The 17614-nt window shown below is 36.5% G+C and overlaps 2 protein-coding genes across 2 annotated transcripts in view; one reads left to right on the forward strand and one right to left on the reverse strand.

The window, feature by feature from the left end:
• LOC145673045 (SOSS complex subunit C) overlaps nucleotides 1-3776 on the reverse strand; it is a 33766-nt gene extending 29990 nt beyond the window's left edge. The window contains exon 1 of the mRNA XM_081742382.1: nucleotides 3621-3776. Coding sequence (XP_081598508.1) covers nucleotides 3621-3726 — 106 coding nt within the window. The 5' untranslated portion in view covers nucleotides 3727-3776. The remainder of the gene's footprint in view (nucleotides 1-3620) is intronic.
• A 4305-nt stretch (nucleotides 3777-8081) lies between these two features.
• LOC145673043 (uncharacterized) overlaps nucleotides 8082-17614 on the forward strand; it is a 69746-nt gene continuing 60213 nt past the window's right edge. Inside the window, exons 1-2 of the mRNA XM_081742380.1 lie at nucleotides 8082-8345; nucleotides 16219-16404. Coding sequence (XP_081598506.1) covers nucleotides 8237-8345; nucleotides 16219-16404 — 295 coding nt within the window. The 5' untranslated portion in view covers nucleotides 8082-8236. The remainder of the gene's footprint in view (nucleotides 8346-16218; nucleotides 16405-17614) is intronic.

The following is a 17614-nucleotide window of genomic DNA, read 5'->3' on the forward strand; positions in this document are numbered from 1 at the left end:
CCTATATCATATCATGCTGTATATTTGCACAACGATGATAGTCAGACGCTAATAAAAAAATCTCATTTTTACTGTAATATATGTAACTTACAAATGATAATGTTCACGTCGTGGCTTGTCAGATGAGGGTTTAGTGAACGGCATTCTTTCTCTGGTGGTCATAAGTTCGAATTTTGTCAATTCTTGTTAGTTTTTTCTTTTAGTTACACTTGTAGCTGACATTATTTTCAAATATGAACGTTAATACATGCTTTTTATTAGCTTACAATATACAACTTTGAAAATTATACTACATTCAACTTTGTAGCTACATTTAATTCACTAGCTGTTAATGTATTTGCTTCAAGCTCTAGAAAGCTTTTTGAGGGGTCCAAATTCAACATGAGGACATACTAAAGAAATCTGATGAAGTTAGTGTCTGATGAAGAAACGTTAAGTTGTCGAAACCGTTAGTTTTTAATAAACAAGTGTATATACTCTGGTCAGAAGTGTTTATTATTTCTTTAGTGAGTTCCAGAGTCGTGATGGATAGAGTTGCACGAGGACATACTGTACTAAAATGCCTAACATCATCTCTAAAAACAGGTAAAATTTACAGATAAGTTGTGATATCGGTGGGCAGGGGGTTCTGGACTGCCAGGGCATAAATTATGTGTATATCCCCGCTGCTCTGAGTCGTCATAAGCTTCTCTTCAAACATATAAGACATACCATGTATATAAGAAATGTAGAACAGAATAAAATATAAATAGAAAATATATGTAATTATAACTGAGGTAGACAATAATTACAAACTAAAGTTGAAGGACATGTTTTTTAAACAATCACACTTGAAAGGAAAAATATATTTATAAAGCCATTTTTCACTTATGCAGGGCTAAAAACAAGTGAGGAGCACTCATGTGAAGTGCCACTATTCATCTCTTCGAACAAAAAAAACTATGAATTCGACGCCAATGCCTTTCGTATTCCATTACTTATTTACATGTCATCTCTTCCCCTCCTAGGGATGGTTTCAATGTCTTACAGCCCATAATAAATTATTCAGATGGTAATTTACACATATACTGAATTCGTTTGAAAATGAAAAATGAAACTTTGAGTTTTACGTCCCACGGTTATGCCGGTTAGGCTAAAGGAGACGGTGATTATGAGAAATGAATGAAATGGTGAAATGAAGGAAGTGGGAGGAAACGGGAGAACCCCGAGAAAACCCACGCACACGATGTTTGTCCACCACAAAGTTCATTTGGCGGGAGCAGGGTTTGAACTCAGAACCCCAAGCACCAGAGGTGAACGCTCTACCACTGAGCCACCGCATGTAATCTTTAAGTTTTCCGTTCCACGATTATGCGGGGAGGATAAAGGAGACAGTGACGATAAGCAATGAAGGAAATGGCGGAATGGAAAAGTGGGAGGAAACGGGAGAACCCACGCTAAGAGTAGTGTCACTTCATCAGCGAGACCATCAAATCTTTCTAGTCCATTCAAAAAAATATCTAATATACCCTAGTGCCAATAGCAGGAAGAAAAGTGAAAAGAAATGCCCTCAGTAGTCTCAGGGAAGCTAGGACAAATATATTTTGAAAACAAGATAAGCAAGAAATTAGAGATGGAAAGATTGAAAAAGCAAAGCTGTTGAAAGGGGAAAGAAAAGACAAAAGCAATGGATGAGAAGAAAAGGAAGAGAAGGTACGCTTAAGCCAATAAACCGAAAACAGTATGAAAACACTGATTCCGTGTCTTCCATTTCCGTTCCTGAACTTGCGGAGTTTGAAGATGATGATTTGTGAACCTGACCATTGATTGAGAGGACAACGGGTATTTTGTTCATACTGATTCAGAACAGGAAACTACATTTGGAAGAAGGTGACTGTGATAGTTGAGTATAACGGTAGACATTTTCTGGGAAAATCGTGGAAGTATTCACGATTCAAAGCGGAATTTCTACATTTCGATGACCAGAGAGAGAAGATAAGCTCATCTACACCTCTACACAAGTTTAGAAGGGAGAAAAAAAAAAAAAAAATGTGTAATCGGCGGGGTTCATACATGATACCTGAAATGAATCGCTATTCAGGTTTTCATACTTCAGCTTCGATGGAGAGTAAAGTTTTCACAAATTATACTTGTCTTATATGTCATAACATAATTACAATATATTTCACTAATATGAGAATTATTTGTACAAACATTTAGGTAGCACCACTTTTGTTGTATGGTCAACTACTGAAACAATTAGTGGTCAACTGCCAAAAATTAAGTTTCTGCGGCGATAAACTACTAGAGTAAAATATATATATTTCTTCAATGTAGCACAAAGAATTTAAAAAATTCTCTGGTGAAACCGAGCACGACTGTATCATTTTAATAAACATGGTAAGCACTTTAAGTAATTGCATTTCCGTATTTGGACATTATTAACGGATATAGAAAAGTATGAAAAAAAAAAACTTAACAGGTCAACTATTGATGCCGTTACCTTACTGCTTATACTATGGATCCCAGGGGCGGATCCAGAGGGGGGCGATCGCCCCCCCCCAGAAGAGTAAAACTTTCTTATTTTATATATATAAATAAAGCCCCTTTCAAAGTTTGGAGCCCTTAAAAGTAATAGTATGACAACCCCCCCCAGAAGTCGGTCCTGGATCCGCCCCTGATGGATCCGTATAGTAAAACTGCATGTTGACTAGCACTATGGCATTTAAATTTGCGTGTATATTATTTATGGTATTTAAATACGTAGGCATTTTGTCTACGGCATATAGCTGTATGGAGTTGGAGGCTATGCGTTAAGAAAATGTATTTCTACTGTCTTGTAGGACCACATATCAAAATAAAATGCCAAAATTTACTAGATTAGATTAGTAATCACCACCTCAATAGACCGTGTCTTTCACATAATTTCAGCAACTGACGCTCGTTCTTTTTACATAATTCGATAAAGCTCAAATACGAAATATCATAACCTTGACATATACGTGCCATTTCCACACTGCTTTTCCCGCCATTAAATCGGACGCCTCCACATACAGTGCCGCTTACATAAAATATAACCAACACCCACCTTCTTAACTTCCAATTATTACCCTTACCTTTCACTCATTCTTCCTCACAAACGAAAATAAATTCTCCAATTCACCCGGTAAATTTCGTTAACATTGGTCCGACGATACAGCAGTTAACCCGAAGAAAATAATAGGCGAGAAGGCATTAGAAGATAATTTCCGAAATAACTGTAATTCCTGAATAATTATTTCTGCTGGCGACCCTCAACTTTACGTGAGAGTATCGGTATGTGGCAAGGAAAGTGTAGAAGGAATAAAGAGATATTTCCGCGAAGAAACGTTTCAGTTATATAAATTTGTCCCCATATTCTCAATCTACATGATTTTTCTCTCTTCCTATTCCCCAAGAATTATATAAGCTATAGCTTGTAATCACCAAAATACAAGCCAATCTTGCACCGAAGAACTTACGTTACAGCTTTCACTACATCTTTGCTTATTGTCTTGTTTATACATCTGAAGTGAGAGCAAAATTGCATTCTTGCTTTCTAAATTGCATATTTAATTCTTAAATTTTCTGGATTACATATATCAAGAACAACATTAGCTCACCTTGCCTCGCATTAGGGGCTTGAAAAGCCATCATGCAAACTCTAATCCCTAAATTTTCCTTTCCATTCCATCGCTCTATCCTCAGGTGATTCAGCAGGCGAAACATACAAATGTACTCACAGAAAAGTTTCGGATTGAAACTCAGCGTTGGATGATGGTCACAAGTGAAAAAATCGTATTCGGGGGCACATTCTGTAATGGTTTTCATTATTAGAACGCAAAATTTTGCGATTTAGTTAGCGTCAATCATCTTTCTATACTTCTTTCTACATTTATTCGTGCATACACCCCTTCTTTTTCTCTATAAATTTTATTTTTTCACTATTCATATACTTTTTTTTTTTTTTTTGCCCAGACCGTCTGAGTACTTAGCACTGTTTTCGCCGTCTGAACTTCTTTACTGATTTGCCGTTTCTTGTCTTGAATGTTTCCTACTATTTTTTTGATTATGTTCCCACTATTTCTACAATTATTAGTATTTTGTTGTTTATTGTTGTTTATTTTGTTGTTTATTGTTGACACCAGTGTGGAATCCAAAAGTGTTCTCTGTGTGGTTTCTGTCCTAAAATGAGGAAATATCTTCGATTGACGAGTTTGAGTCGTATATGGGTGTGCATGATGTCTCCGAGGTGAAAGTGGCGAAATCCGTATTAAAATTGGTGTTGTGGTTATTTTATTATAAAGAAATAAAAAATAGGCCTAATGAACGTTAAAATTCCGTAATCTTTAACAATGAAATCTAGTGCAACGGAAAAACGAAAAGTGCATTTTTATCAGTTACTATTCGTTAAAAGTGTATGTTTGAAATTTTCAACAATAACAATGAGTGAAACAAAACAATTTTAATAACATATAACCATAATATGGATACATCAAACATTTCAAACGATGTGCAATGTGCTCATTGTAATAAACATTTTCTTAGCCAAAGAGGCTTATCCATTCACACAGGGAAATGTCATCACGCGACACGCAAGAGTAAGGACAGTAACGTGAAACTTCAACAGCCTACCAACTATATTTCGGATTTATTAACCTTAGATTTCAGTGACAATTCTTCTGAACTTTTAACCAAAATGAATGATCTTATGTCTTATTTGAAGGCTAATGTTCCGGTTCATCGTCGTGTCCCGCGCGGTGCTCGTTCATCGGTAGCTGATTCTCTATGTGATATTATTCGTAATATCAACAACACCAATAATGTTGATTCTTGGATCGACCTTTTAGTTTTCCCCTACGCAGTGCTTTGCATTCCACCGCGTTCTGAGAAAGTAAGTAATCTCACCACTTGGATGAAGCTAAGAGTTAGAAACTGGAGGGAACATCAGCGTGAAGTATTAACAAAGCAGCATCGAGGGACCAACGAACTTCGCAAACCACAAAAATCCGGTTCAATCAATACGAAAAGCATCGAACAAAAATTAGCAGATGGTGATATACGTGGCGCTATCAGACTACTGATATCCGATGACACTGTGGCTACGCCAGATACGTCAGTACTACATGCTCTACGAGAAAAACATCCAGCCCACGTTCACTCATTCATCAATCCCGAACCACCTGAGGACTCGACTACAGTAACTAAAGTCTCTTCCATCGAATTATTAAAGGCTATAAAATCCTTCCCCTCTGGTTCGGCAGGCGGAATGGATAATCTCCGTCCCTCAATCTTAAAAGATCTACTTATAAATCAAGACTTTGATTCAAGGGAACGGTTAACCACATCCATTTGTGAATTTATGCACTTAATTATATCTGGGAAAGTGCCGACCATTTTACGACCAATTTTTTTTGGTGCTTCACTTATAGCACTGAAGAAGAAAAGCGGTGGAATTCGCCCAATAGCTGTTGGCAATGTTTGGAGACGCTTATCAGCAAAAATTATCTGCTTCCGGATACGAGATTCATTAATTAATATACTATCACCACACCAACTTGGGGTCTGTATACCATTCGGAGCAGAATCAGCCGTACATGCTGCCAGAATGTACTACTCATCTTCCCATACTGAAGTGAAAGCATTTTTGAAAATTGACTTCCGCAACGCCTTCAATGAACTCAACCGCGACTCAATGTTACAATCTGTTAAAACTAACTTTCCAACGTACTATCCATACATCTACCAATGCTACTCCGAACCAAGCAATCTTTTTATAAGGGATAACATAATTCACTCACAACGTGGAGTACAGCAAGGCGACCCACTTGGACCAGCACTGTTCGCCCTAACAATCCATCACATTATTAAGGATATTAACACAGATTTAAATATCTGGTACTTGGATGACGGTACCATAGCTGGAAATATCGACGTAGTACTACGCGCTTTTAATAAAATTCGTCTAGAAGCTTCATCTATTGGATTGTTTCTTAACTCTGCCAAATGTGAAGTGAGTTTTCTGAGCGCCAGAGCTGATGAAGTCCATGACCTTTATGAAAAGTTTAACGAAGTAGCACCTGGTATCAAACTCTTATCACCTACCAATGCGGAACTTTTAGGGGCTGCCATCTCTACCGAATCAAGGAGCAAAATTTTATTGGACAAGATATCAAAATTAGAATTCTTCTTTTCTCAATTATCAAAACTTTCTGCACACTCCGCTTATTATTTACTACGAGCTTCACTCTCACTTCCAAGATTACTGTATTTCCTCCGTTGCTCCCCTTCTTGGCAGGATGATAAATTACTTGACAAATTCGACCACACTCTTAGAACAGGACTGGAATCCATTCTAAACTGTTCTTTGAAAGACAGTTCATGGTTACAAGCTTCCTTACCAGTTGAGAATGGAGGCCTTGGGATTCGTCGAGCCATGGATATCGCCATACCTTCTTTCCTCGCATCATTCTATGGCTCACGAGAACTAATTGGATCTCTTCTTCAACAGAAAGTTGACTTAGACTCGATTCGAGATGTACAAGAATGCACCGATAAATGGACTAGTCTGGTTGGAATGGATCCCCCACCTATCGACAAAAGACATGTTCAGTCTGTTTGGGATGAACCTATAGTCAAGCTTCGTTTATCTTCACTCCTATCATCAACTAATAACCCAGATGACAAAGCCAGGCTGTTAGCTGTCTCTTCCTCCAAAAACGGAGCATGGCTTCAAGCCCTACCTTCTCACACACTAGGCCTACACCTTTCTAATGAGAGCTTTCGTATTGCTACAGCTCTGCGCTTAGGTGCTAATATTTGTGAGCCTCACTTTTGTCCTGCTTGCAACGCATATGTTGATAATAAAGGATTACATGGCCTTTCATGTAAAAAAAGTGCGGGAAGACAATCTCGACATCATATTGTAAACGACATTATTTGTAGAGCCCTCGTTTCAGCGGGAGTTCCTTCAATAAAAGAACCAAATGGTTGTTGCCGCTCTGATGGTAAAAGGCCTGATGGCATGACCTTGGTACCGTGGAAAAATGGAAAAGCACTAGTCTGGGATTTCACATGTTCCGATACGTTTGCTCCTTCCAACTTACCCCATTCTTCAATTCAGGCAGGTCTCGTCGCCGCTCACAGAGAATCAGACAAAAGACTAAAATACTCAAACCTATTGGACAAATATTGGTTTGTAACAGTAGCAATAGAAACCAGTGGGTCTTGGGGTCACGAAGGATTTAATTTAATTAATGAAGTTGGTCATCGAATAGCAATCAAAACTGGTGACCCCCGAGCTACTGCATTCCTTTTCCAACGTATCAGCATCGCCATCCAGCGCGGGAATGTGTCATCGATCTTAGGCACATTACCTCCTGGTAAAGAACTGGACGAGATTTTTCTTCTATAACACACAATAAGACGGAAGGAGACATATCCGAGGAGGCTGACAACCACTTTGACTATGTTCATGAAGAATGTTTTGAATCCAGTTTGGATAAATATATATTGTTTGAAGTCATGGCTAATACCGGGAACTGTATTAGATCGAATAGACTACAACATAGAACAAGGCCAAGTGCAGGTACAAGAAGGACTTCAGCAGCTGCAGAAAGCAGAGAAACATCAGAAAAGAAGTCGGAAAATGATGTGTGTTCTAGGAGTGGCAGCTTTTACAATCTTCTTGAGGGTGCTGTTGATTGTGGTGAAATCTTAAAATGTTTTTATTTTACTAATTGTGCTTTGAACAAGACTGAAGAATAATTAATGATTCCTTTTATGAATTCGTCGTCTTCTGCTTTAATGCGACTTTTATGTATAATATATGTTAATATTAATATTATATTTGAATTATTAGTTAAAGCAATTTTACTTAAAATACGCAAATTGTCCAGTGGCCGTCTTAATACACTACATTTACATAGTTATAACTTGGTACTGTACAACTCTAATTAAGGAGTCCAACACTAATGATTGACTATAATTAAAACACGAATATTTTAGGAATGGAAACATGTTTATTAATTATAATTTTCCAACCCTGTTTATTTATTTTAGCTAAATTTTGTTTTGTGGAAATGGTGGGTATGTGCAAAGGAAGTATTATACTACAGATGTTACTAAATGAAGGAGAAGATTAATGAATTCCGAAGCAAAAATACGGCCAGTTAGTTTGAATGTTGAGGCTATATCGTAGAAGAGTGTCAAATAGTAACATACATTTGTGCAATTCGTAATGCAGGCTCCAGGAAGTTCAACAGTGAAATACATTTATGACTTACCATATTTTGAACGAAAAGAGTTATGTCGAATATTGGATATTAATGACAAGTGGCAGGAATTAGGTAAGTTGCTATAGTAGTGATTTATCTTCAGTTGGACGACAATCAAATTCGACATTGTGCCTAGTGTGTACTGTTAGCAGAGTATTATTTAAAAGATGGGGTAGGTTTGGAATATGGTAGTGGGGAAGGTACGAGGATGTGTACGTAACCTTCAGACACGATAATTAAAAAAAAAAAAATAAAATTAAATACTAAATGTCAAGTGATAAATGAGATAACAGATCCCCGCGAAGACAATAATCTTTAAAATTAAAAACTAAGTGTTACTTCCTTAAGACATTATGCACAGTTTATTTTCCTGGTGCATGCCGAAATAATTTGGTACAGATTGACAATATATATGCAACTGGTAATCCAAAAAAAAAAAAAAAAAAAAAAAAGACGGGAAAAAAATTGGGGAATATAGTATACGTAAGACTGTCTGAGTTCCCGAAGGAGCTGGACGCTCATACTTTCAGGGATTATTCATTGAGTATCTACGAACTTAGAAAGGGGGTAACAAACCCACTTTCATTTACTTATCCACTGATACGAAAATAAAAAAGAACGTACCTATTTGCCCTTGTACTTTATATGCTATAGCGCATTACATTATATGCAACAAGGATTTTGGTCTGCATCATGATATAAATTTAAAAAATATTTAACATTTTTCGAATCGAAATCAACAAAATTTATTGTAGAAAGTAAAAATAGAATGTTAAGCACATATAATGAAGACAACGCAGTGATTTAATTTGGTAACGTATAAATATATAATATGAAGTATCCTCGCGCACGGAAGACAGGGGGTTCTCATGTATACTATTACCAAAAAATGCATCAATTGTGCTTTTCTTCGAACTAATTCCTAAGACATTTTATATTTTTATATTGGTGCATGTTGTCGAAATAATTACTACAAATTTATTATATACATGCAAACTGAGGCATTGCTCAAGCAGACGATTCTACCAAATTTTGATACATTTACATTTTCAGGTTAGGTTAGAACTTAGGCCTATATTTCTTTTAGCAGAGCATGCACTAAATGAGGACCTCCATAATTACTTGCAGACTGACTTCAGGGAGGGGGGCTCAGTATAAATACAGTGTGGACTACGGCATATAAACTATAGTGCATAAAACATGAGCCAACTTGTGTTAGATGGACATTAAAAAAGCTCGAATGCTATTTTACCTATTCAGGGCAGGAGAGCAGCAGGGGGCCCGATCGGCAGAGAGAGGTGTGCGTCCGTAGGGAGCAGGGGCGTCAGGAATGGGGTGTGTACGCATAAACGAGCACACACACACATTACTTTCATTATGGCTCATTATTCATTTCAATATGGTGTGTACTGAAAGTAATTCACGGATGACATTTAGTATCTCCCCCAACTCGTTTCATGGTTCCAGAACCGAGTACCTTGTTCTTGTTTAAAATGTGATAAAGGTAGAAGTACAAGGGCCCTAGGGGCTTCTAACTCCCTTCGCTAGCTGTCCCTAGCTCAGCTATATTTTGTAATGTAAGTAACACACTGTAAATCTTATGTGTGCAAGATTGGGGAAGATACTAAATATCAGCCGTAATTACTTGTATTTACACACTCATTCCTTCGGAAAAATGTTTCACATCGTATTTCACCTATAAATTTTCTGTTTGGTAGAACCGTTTCCTCGAGGGAACCCCAAACTAATACACAGTAAAAAAAAAAAAAAAAAAAAAAAAATCATCATCACGTTAAAAACACTGCCATGTGCTGGGTGGCCACTGCAAGCAAGAATTGTGTTTGTTTCACTTCAAGGTAGTGCGAAGCTGGTGTATCAGTGCGTAATTTCGTCCGTACGGAGCAGGCGCACAGGAGCAGTTTATGCACATAAACGATTATTTATTCAAAAGGTAAGCTGCAACCTGTGCTAGGTGGCGATTACAAGCAGCGCGTCAGGGGAAGGAAAATGTTCTGGATCTATAAGGGGGTGCATCCAAAGGAAGTAAACACAAAGCGGCGATGGGTATGTGTAAAACGATTATTCATGCGAAAGAAGACTACGAACGCTCTGACCTGTGCTAGCTGGTTTCTACAAGCATCAGTATGATCGTGCTTTTATGTTTTGTTTACAAGTACCTTAATGTGATTTTCGCAGTGTTTCAAGATACATGATTGTTTCGCAATGTTTGAGATCCATGATACAAGAACCAACTTGTGCTAAATTGTCACTAAAAAGCAAGAATGCTGTCTAACCAAGCCAGGGCAGAAGCGTTAACAACAGTGGGTTACGCATAAACAACGATAATGGACAAACACTATATGACATAAAACACATCATAAAACCTTGTGTGTGGCATAGCGTTGCGATCCTTTTATGATCACTTTGTACCAGGGTTGGCTGGTTTAAACAAACAAACAAACAAAAAAACACGAAAAAACGAAAAAAAAACAACCGAAAAATGCTGTAAATCGTGTGGACTTTATGGTGACGTTTCCACATATTAAACCATCCACATTACGTTTATGTACTTCTCACCTTTTAATCAAGGGGTCCCGTGTTCGATTCTCGATCGAACCACAACCCATCTTTCAAGTGCAAACCAAGTAGCGATTCGAGGTGTCCCTTTAAGCGAAAGTCTTCTCCGTGGTAACCTTGGTATAGCATAAGGATGTTAAGCCTAAACATACGAAACGAGACCAAATTATATATTTCTATCAGGGTGGAAAAAAATCATGATTTTTTTCAAAAAAATCATTTTTTTGATTTAAATCGATTTTTTTGATTTAAATCAAATCTTTTTTTTTTCGTATAATACAAGTCGCGAACTGAAGAAAAAACATTAGGAATTAGTATTAAATGTTAATTATGCCATTTAAGTGAAAGTATTGGGTTTTAATTTTGAATTAATTCCCAGTCGTTAACCTATTTCAATCCCAAACAATGTTTCTTAAGCATTAAGGAAAAAGTACAGCAATGTATATCAACATGACACTTTTATTTTCACGAAAGTTACTGATATTTGGCAGAAGCATATTTTTAAACAATTGGAACTAGCTAGCGGCACGAAATGCATATAAAGTACATAAATTTCGCCTAAAATTAACTAACTCGCTCTATGACCTATGGAACCCGAAGGTTCAATGACATGTTCATCAAAGCTCTCCTGACTTCTATCCTTAGTCAACTGAATCCAGTTTCTATTTTGTATTGTTATTTCTGCGAGATCCATCTTAATATTGTCCTCCCATCTGCGCCTAGGTCTTCCTAATGGTCGTTTTCCGATTGGACTTCCAGTTAAAACTTTGAAAGCGTTCCTACTTTCTTCCATTCTCGCTACATGTCCTGCCCACCTGAGCCTCCAAGATTTGATTACCCTAAAAGTGTTTGGTGAACGGTATAAATTATGCAGTTCCTCATCATGAAATTTTCGCCATTCCTCATTTCCGTTCCTTTTGGTTCCGAATATTCGTTTCAGGATTTTACTCTCAAATTCTTTCAGTCTGCGGTCTTCCCTCAGCGTAAGCGACCATGTTTCACAACCATACAGCACAACAGGCATAATTATCGTTTTACATATTTTAAAACTTCAAATTCCTCGACACAATTCGCGACGATAAGAGATTTTGAACTGAATAATAACACGAATTCCCTGCTTTTAGTCGATATTTAATTTCTTCGTGAATATCGTTTTGTGATCCTATATATTACCCGATGGCAGAACTTTCTTTGCCTTTATGCGATGAGCTTTTGTAAGTCAAAACTTTTCTGCAGGAATTCCAAAATAAAAAAAATCAAGATGATCAATTCCAGCAGAAGAAACACTTGTGATTGTTAAAAATATGCTTTAAGTGACGTGAAAAACAGTTCAAATGCGAGTCGTCCGTGCATTTAAGACATCTATACATAGCAGGCACGTTTTTATACTTTTCTGTTGGCTATTTTATTTCCTCAGACAATTTTTCCTGCACAGGCGCGGCAAATTTTCTGCGATCACATCGCAGATCGCAGCATGTTCTGCAATGGGGTCAAGTATTCACTTTATCAAAAGTATTATTCGATATTTTAACGCATCCAAAATTTGTCGTATTACGATTCCTAGGAACTTCTATGTATTTAGTACATAAATTTCGCCCCAAATTTTAAAATTTCAATTTTTTTTTTAGTTCGGAGAGGGGATCGGGCCCCTCTAAATACGCCCCTATTATCTGGAAACAAACAAATAGACGTGGACACAAAAGAGTTTTCATCTTAAATGTCCATGGTGATTTCCCCGTTGGAATAGAAATTTTAAAACCCTGTGTTACAAAGAAAAGAAAGCAGAGTTCACCCGTAACCCGTTCAAACGGGATTTTCCCTGGTCGTTCCCTACATGATACTCGTTTTCATACTGAGCTTACATACATTTGAGTCTCATTGTATTATGATTATTATCTTCCATAATCGAAATAACAGAAGAGAAACGGGATTTTACTTACTTTCACTTTAAATTAATTCATTTCGGAATTTGATTTAAATCAACGATTTTTATTTAAAAAATCAAGTGATTTAAATCTTGATTAAAATCGTGATTTAAATCAGACTGATTTAAATCAATCCACCCTGATTTCTATTGAATCAATGCCTGTTGTTTTATAAAGAAGCAAGGTTGTTTAAATATATTGATAGAAATTGGCAAAATTTATGAATTGCATACGTAACTTCCAATATCAGCTTGGATTTGACTTTAATTTTATTGAATGATATCTACCTGCCAAATTTGTAATTTAATACCTCAGTTTTAACGTAGTGATTATGATACGTTGACCTTAAAATTTTACATACAAATACATTTAAAGTAATTAGGACTTTCCCAATGGCTAAGGCGGGAGTTTCCCGATTTATATATAATTCTAGTATAATGTTTTTACTTGTGTAACTGTTTATCTTTTTGTCCTTCTCAAATGACTTTTGACAATTATATTAACAAGTAGGCCTATGTAAAGATCAGTACAACGTATTTTTATCAGAAGTCCTTCGTGAGTGAGTCAGCAATCGCATTTGTGACCAATTAGTCCCGGTTCCATGTCCAAATGGACAATTTCTCTTGGATGTAAGTCGAGAAGCGGTTTGGATTCCGCTTTAAGCTTATGCGACCCCTTCCAGCATAACCTTGTTATTGCATAATAACGCCAAGGCGAAACAAACTCATTTCTGTTCATATCTAATATAAATGCATAGAGTAAATTATTTAAACCAAAAAAACCTGGTTTAAACAAAAATAATCGGGTTTAAACAAACAAACAAAAAAAAAAAAAAAACGGGTTTAAACCCAAAGAAACTGTTTTTGTTTTTTTTTGTTTTTTCAATAAAAACTATGGTTTTTGCCAACCCTGCTTTGTACACTGTCTTCATATAGTACTTCACTTCGTTGTGTCTTTCTTATGGAGTACTACATGGTAAAGGCCACACTTTCAGTTTCATATTGTGATATAAGACGTAAGATTCCAATATATTTTGATTACTTGAACAATCATATTGTGAAATCAAGTAACATATTTCTTCCGTGGATTTTACAAATTCATACTCCAATAAACTGAGATAGTACCCAAAGCTTTACTACATTTGGTTCAGATGCAAATCCCCGCTCTACATTTCTGTATTTCCTTCCACTATTGCAGCATACGCATCCTAGGTTACTTAATAAGTCAGTGAGTTCGAAACACTGCTATGTTATGCTCTGTTGTCTGTTTATCTAATATCGCATTAATGGCCGAACTGATGTAGCCCAGACTTTAACTTCATTTTCCTTCCTAGTTAATCACCCTACACTGGTGATCTTTATTATTATCTTTTTGTTACTTTCATGCTAACGTTTTGTCTAATTCTGTTCATTTTTCCGTAAATTTTGTATTTTGAGGCCGTCATCTGCAACAGTTAACCCTTCAGAATTATCAACATTTATGCGACTTCCTATATCACTTGTAATGGTGTCACAGTAGTAACTGTACTCTTGTAAACATTCAATAAAGCTTTTATATGTTATGTAGAAATATTCTACTGGCAATTAACATCTTAGAGAGTCCTCTTTCATACCTACTCATTTTAACCGTAAAATTCCCATTTTAGTGGCTTATTATTGTAAATCTGCATCCAGAATTCTGAGTATGACAGAAGTAAACTTCACATTTTAAGGGAGATAATGAAGTATAAACTTAATTATGTTTTCCAGAACAATAAACAGCATCCATTGCAACAAATGTCATGTTACGTACATAAAGTATATACAGGGTGTTTCAAAACAACACCGACAATGTTTGGGAGGTGATTCCTGACACCAAGATAAGACAAAAAGTATAGACCAACCTGTGTGCACAAATGTTTCCTTTCGGAGTTATAGGCTGCCGAAAACATGAAAAAATTGAACTTTAAAGGTACATAGTTCCAAAACTATGGGACCTACCATAGTTGGGTCAGGACTTTACTTAGGAAATAATATGTGCACTATCCAAAAGTACATGTTTCAGAATCCTAAAGTACTTACAAACCACCTTTATAAAAATTATTGCGGAAGTACCGCAGGATTCTGAAACTTGGATATTTGGATAGGGCACATACTTTAGTGAAGTCTTGCCTAGTTCCTAAATGAAGTTTTGACCCGACTACGGTAGATTCTATAATTTTGGAGCTATGGACCTTTAAAGTTCATTTTTTCATGTTTTCGTTAGCCAGTAACTCCAAAAGGTTAGTCTCTACTTTTTATCGTATCTTGGTGTTAGGAATCCCTCCCAAACGTTGTCGGTGATGTTTTGAAAAACCCTGTATACGTGATTACTGTCTATCCTCGGACATTAGGTCCCTCGACACTGCTGCGCATGACAGAAGTACAAGAGTCCATTACGAAAAATAGGTATGTGTATGTACGGACAACATGTGTTCGTTTTCTCCTCTGGGAACGAGTGAAAGAAGGTTGGAAGTTTAAACATAGTTGCCAGCCTACGTAAGTTGGTCCCAGGTCAGCAATACATTCTGGTCAGGTAATGATGTCACGCAGTGAACAGAGCGCGCATTTTAAATATAGCCTAGCAATGTGTTTTAGGGGCTTCGACATTCGGTTGATCACGCCAACAACCCGCAAGAGAACTGCAGTTATTGTCTTTCTCTACAGTACACATACGCTTCTGCGTGTGCAGTTTAGTGTATTTTTCTAGTTCTTTTTCTTATCTGTTTCGTGGTTATGCTTGTGTGAGCGTGTGTGTGTGTACGCGCGTCGTTTTGTTATTTTATTATGATAGAGCCAATACCGTCAACCAGTGAAGGCAAAGTATTGTGCTTATCCCCTCCTCCAAATTTTGGATTTTTTTTTTTTATCTTGCACCGTAGATTCCCAGTCATGCCCTATGAACAATAATAATCGGTTATCGTGCTTTCAGTGCTGTAGGCCCACTTTCATTTCATTCTCATATTATTATTTATAAAATCTTATCAGGTAGAGATTTACTGCGCCGGGTTGGTAACACTGCAAACGATACCTTTACCACCGATCCGAATAACCAACGCTTTCCTTCCTTTTCTTTTTCTTTTACAGTCCTCTTCTTTCATTAAGATAGACTTTCCTTGGCACTCTGCCAACTAGAGGTCTCAGCCGAATGGGTAAACAGTAGCATTCAGTGTTAAGAAAACAGTTTATCTTAACCTCCCTCTAATGTAGTATATATATTCGTTTGTAAATTCATGTTGGAAGTAATGAAGATCCTGCAGTGAATATACTCGTACAGCAGGTGAGTTCTTGAGAACCGATTTATTTCAGTATAACAAATTAATATCTGAGGTCTCCAAATTTCCGTTATTCTGATTCTCTACTATATTGTGTTTTAGTTACGAGATATTCTCTCTTTAAGTGAAGCATGTATTGTTTATGTTTCAGGTGGAAGATACATGAGATTTAATACGTTAACAATTGACGAATTAAAAAGAGAAGTATTGCGTGGGAACTCTCCAACTCAGGAGCTACTTACAAAATGGGGTCATCAGAATCACACAGTAGCAGAATTGTTTGTATTTCTCTCGAAGATGCAACATTACCAAGCCATGATGGTTATAAAAAAGTTTGGTAAATAGATTTTTCTTAATCTCTTTTCTATGTAAATTTAATTATCATTTGTATTGCACAGCTTTTTATGCAGCTTTTTAGTTTAATGAAATCAAGGAAGTTAAATGATTAAAGTTAGGAAACTCATTGTAGTCGAAACGGAAGGAATGCTAAATCAGGATGCAGAATTGACTCAGTAATATTAAATTAAGAAAAAGGATACTTGCCCGATCTCAATGGAAGCGCGACACATCGGACAATACAAAGAGTGAGCTTTCAAAACATATTATTTATATATTCTTCATCAGGGTGTCTACTGATACTGGAAGTACTTGAATTATACTGGAATTTTGATCCACATACTGGAAAAATCATGAAACTGGTAATATGTCAACAATACTTCTTTGTAATTATTTTAGTAGTGTTAGAAACAATTTTCTATCCATTGAGATTGTAAATTTTTCCAAAGCAAAAGTTTTATACATTTTGTAATTAGACATGTAAAGCAATGGGTGGAGTGGACGGCTGTGAGGGGAGTTGGGCAGCCCTTTTAAAATGTTAAAAATTAATTGTATTTTTTTAAAAAAATCAAAGTTAACTAAATTTATTAAAAATAAAATATTCTTTTGATGGTAAAGCAATTACAAACCTGAAATCATCAAGAGTGTGATTATTCCTAAAGAACTTTAAAAAAACTTATTGTATTCGGTACAGGAATTTTGCTGATAGTTATACTAAATATACTGGAAGTATACTGGAATTTTGAAAATGAAACTCAGTAGACACCCTATTCATGAAATAAAAAACATCACTCAAAAATTATAAGATCCAGATATATTTGGAAGGTACTTACATGGTTATCTCATAAATAAAGAAGGAACCAGCATTTTTTCTGCACCAGATTTTCTCTGCGCGTAGCGAATTCATTGAAATTCTAAGAGTGAAAAATATGAAACGACATTGAAGGCTCAGTGGTAGAGCGCTCACCCTAGTGCACAAGATACCTGGCTTAATCCCAACTCGCACCATTGTACTTAGTGGTGGAGAAACACCGTGTGCGTGGGTCAAGGTTCTCCGTTTCCTCCCCTTTCTTTATTTCACTTCTTTGTTCAATATTACTATCGCCATCTCCATTACTCTCGGTGCATAATTGTGGGCCATAAACTTAAAAAACTACGGTCGGGAATTGAACACAGGCCTTCAGCTATCCGTGCTGTTGTGCCAGCCACAT

This window comes from Thermobia domestica, chromosome 16, assembly GCF_964235325.1.
Source record: "Thermobia domestica chromosome 16, izTheDome1.hap1.1, whole genome shotgun sequence".
In the NCBI taxonomy this organism is placed as follows: Eukaryota; Metazoa; Arthropoda; class Insecta; order Zygentoma; family Lepismatidae; genus Thermobia; species Thermobia domestica.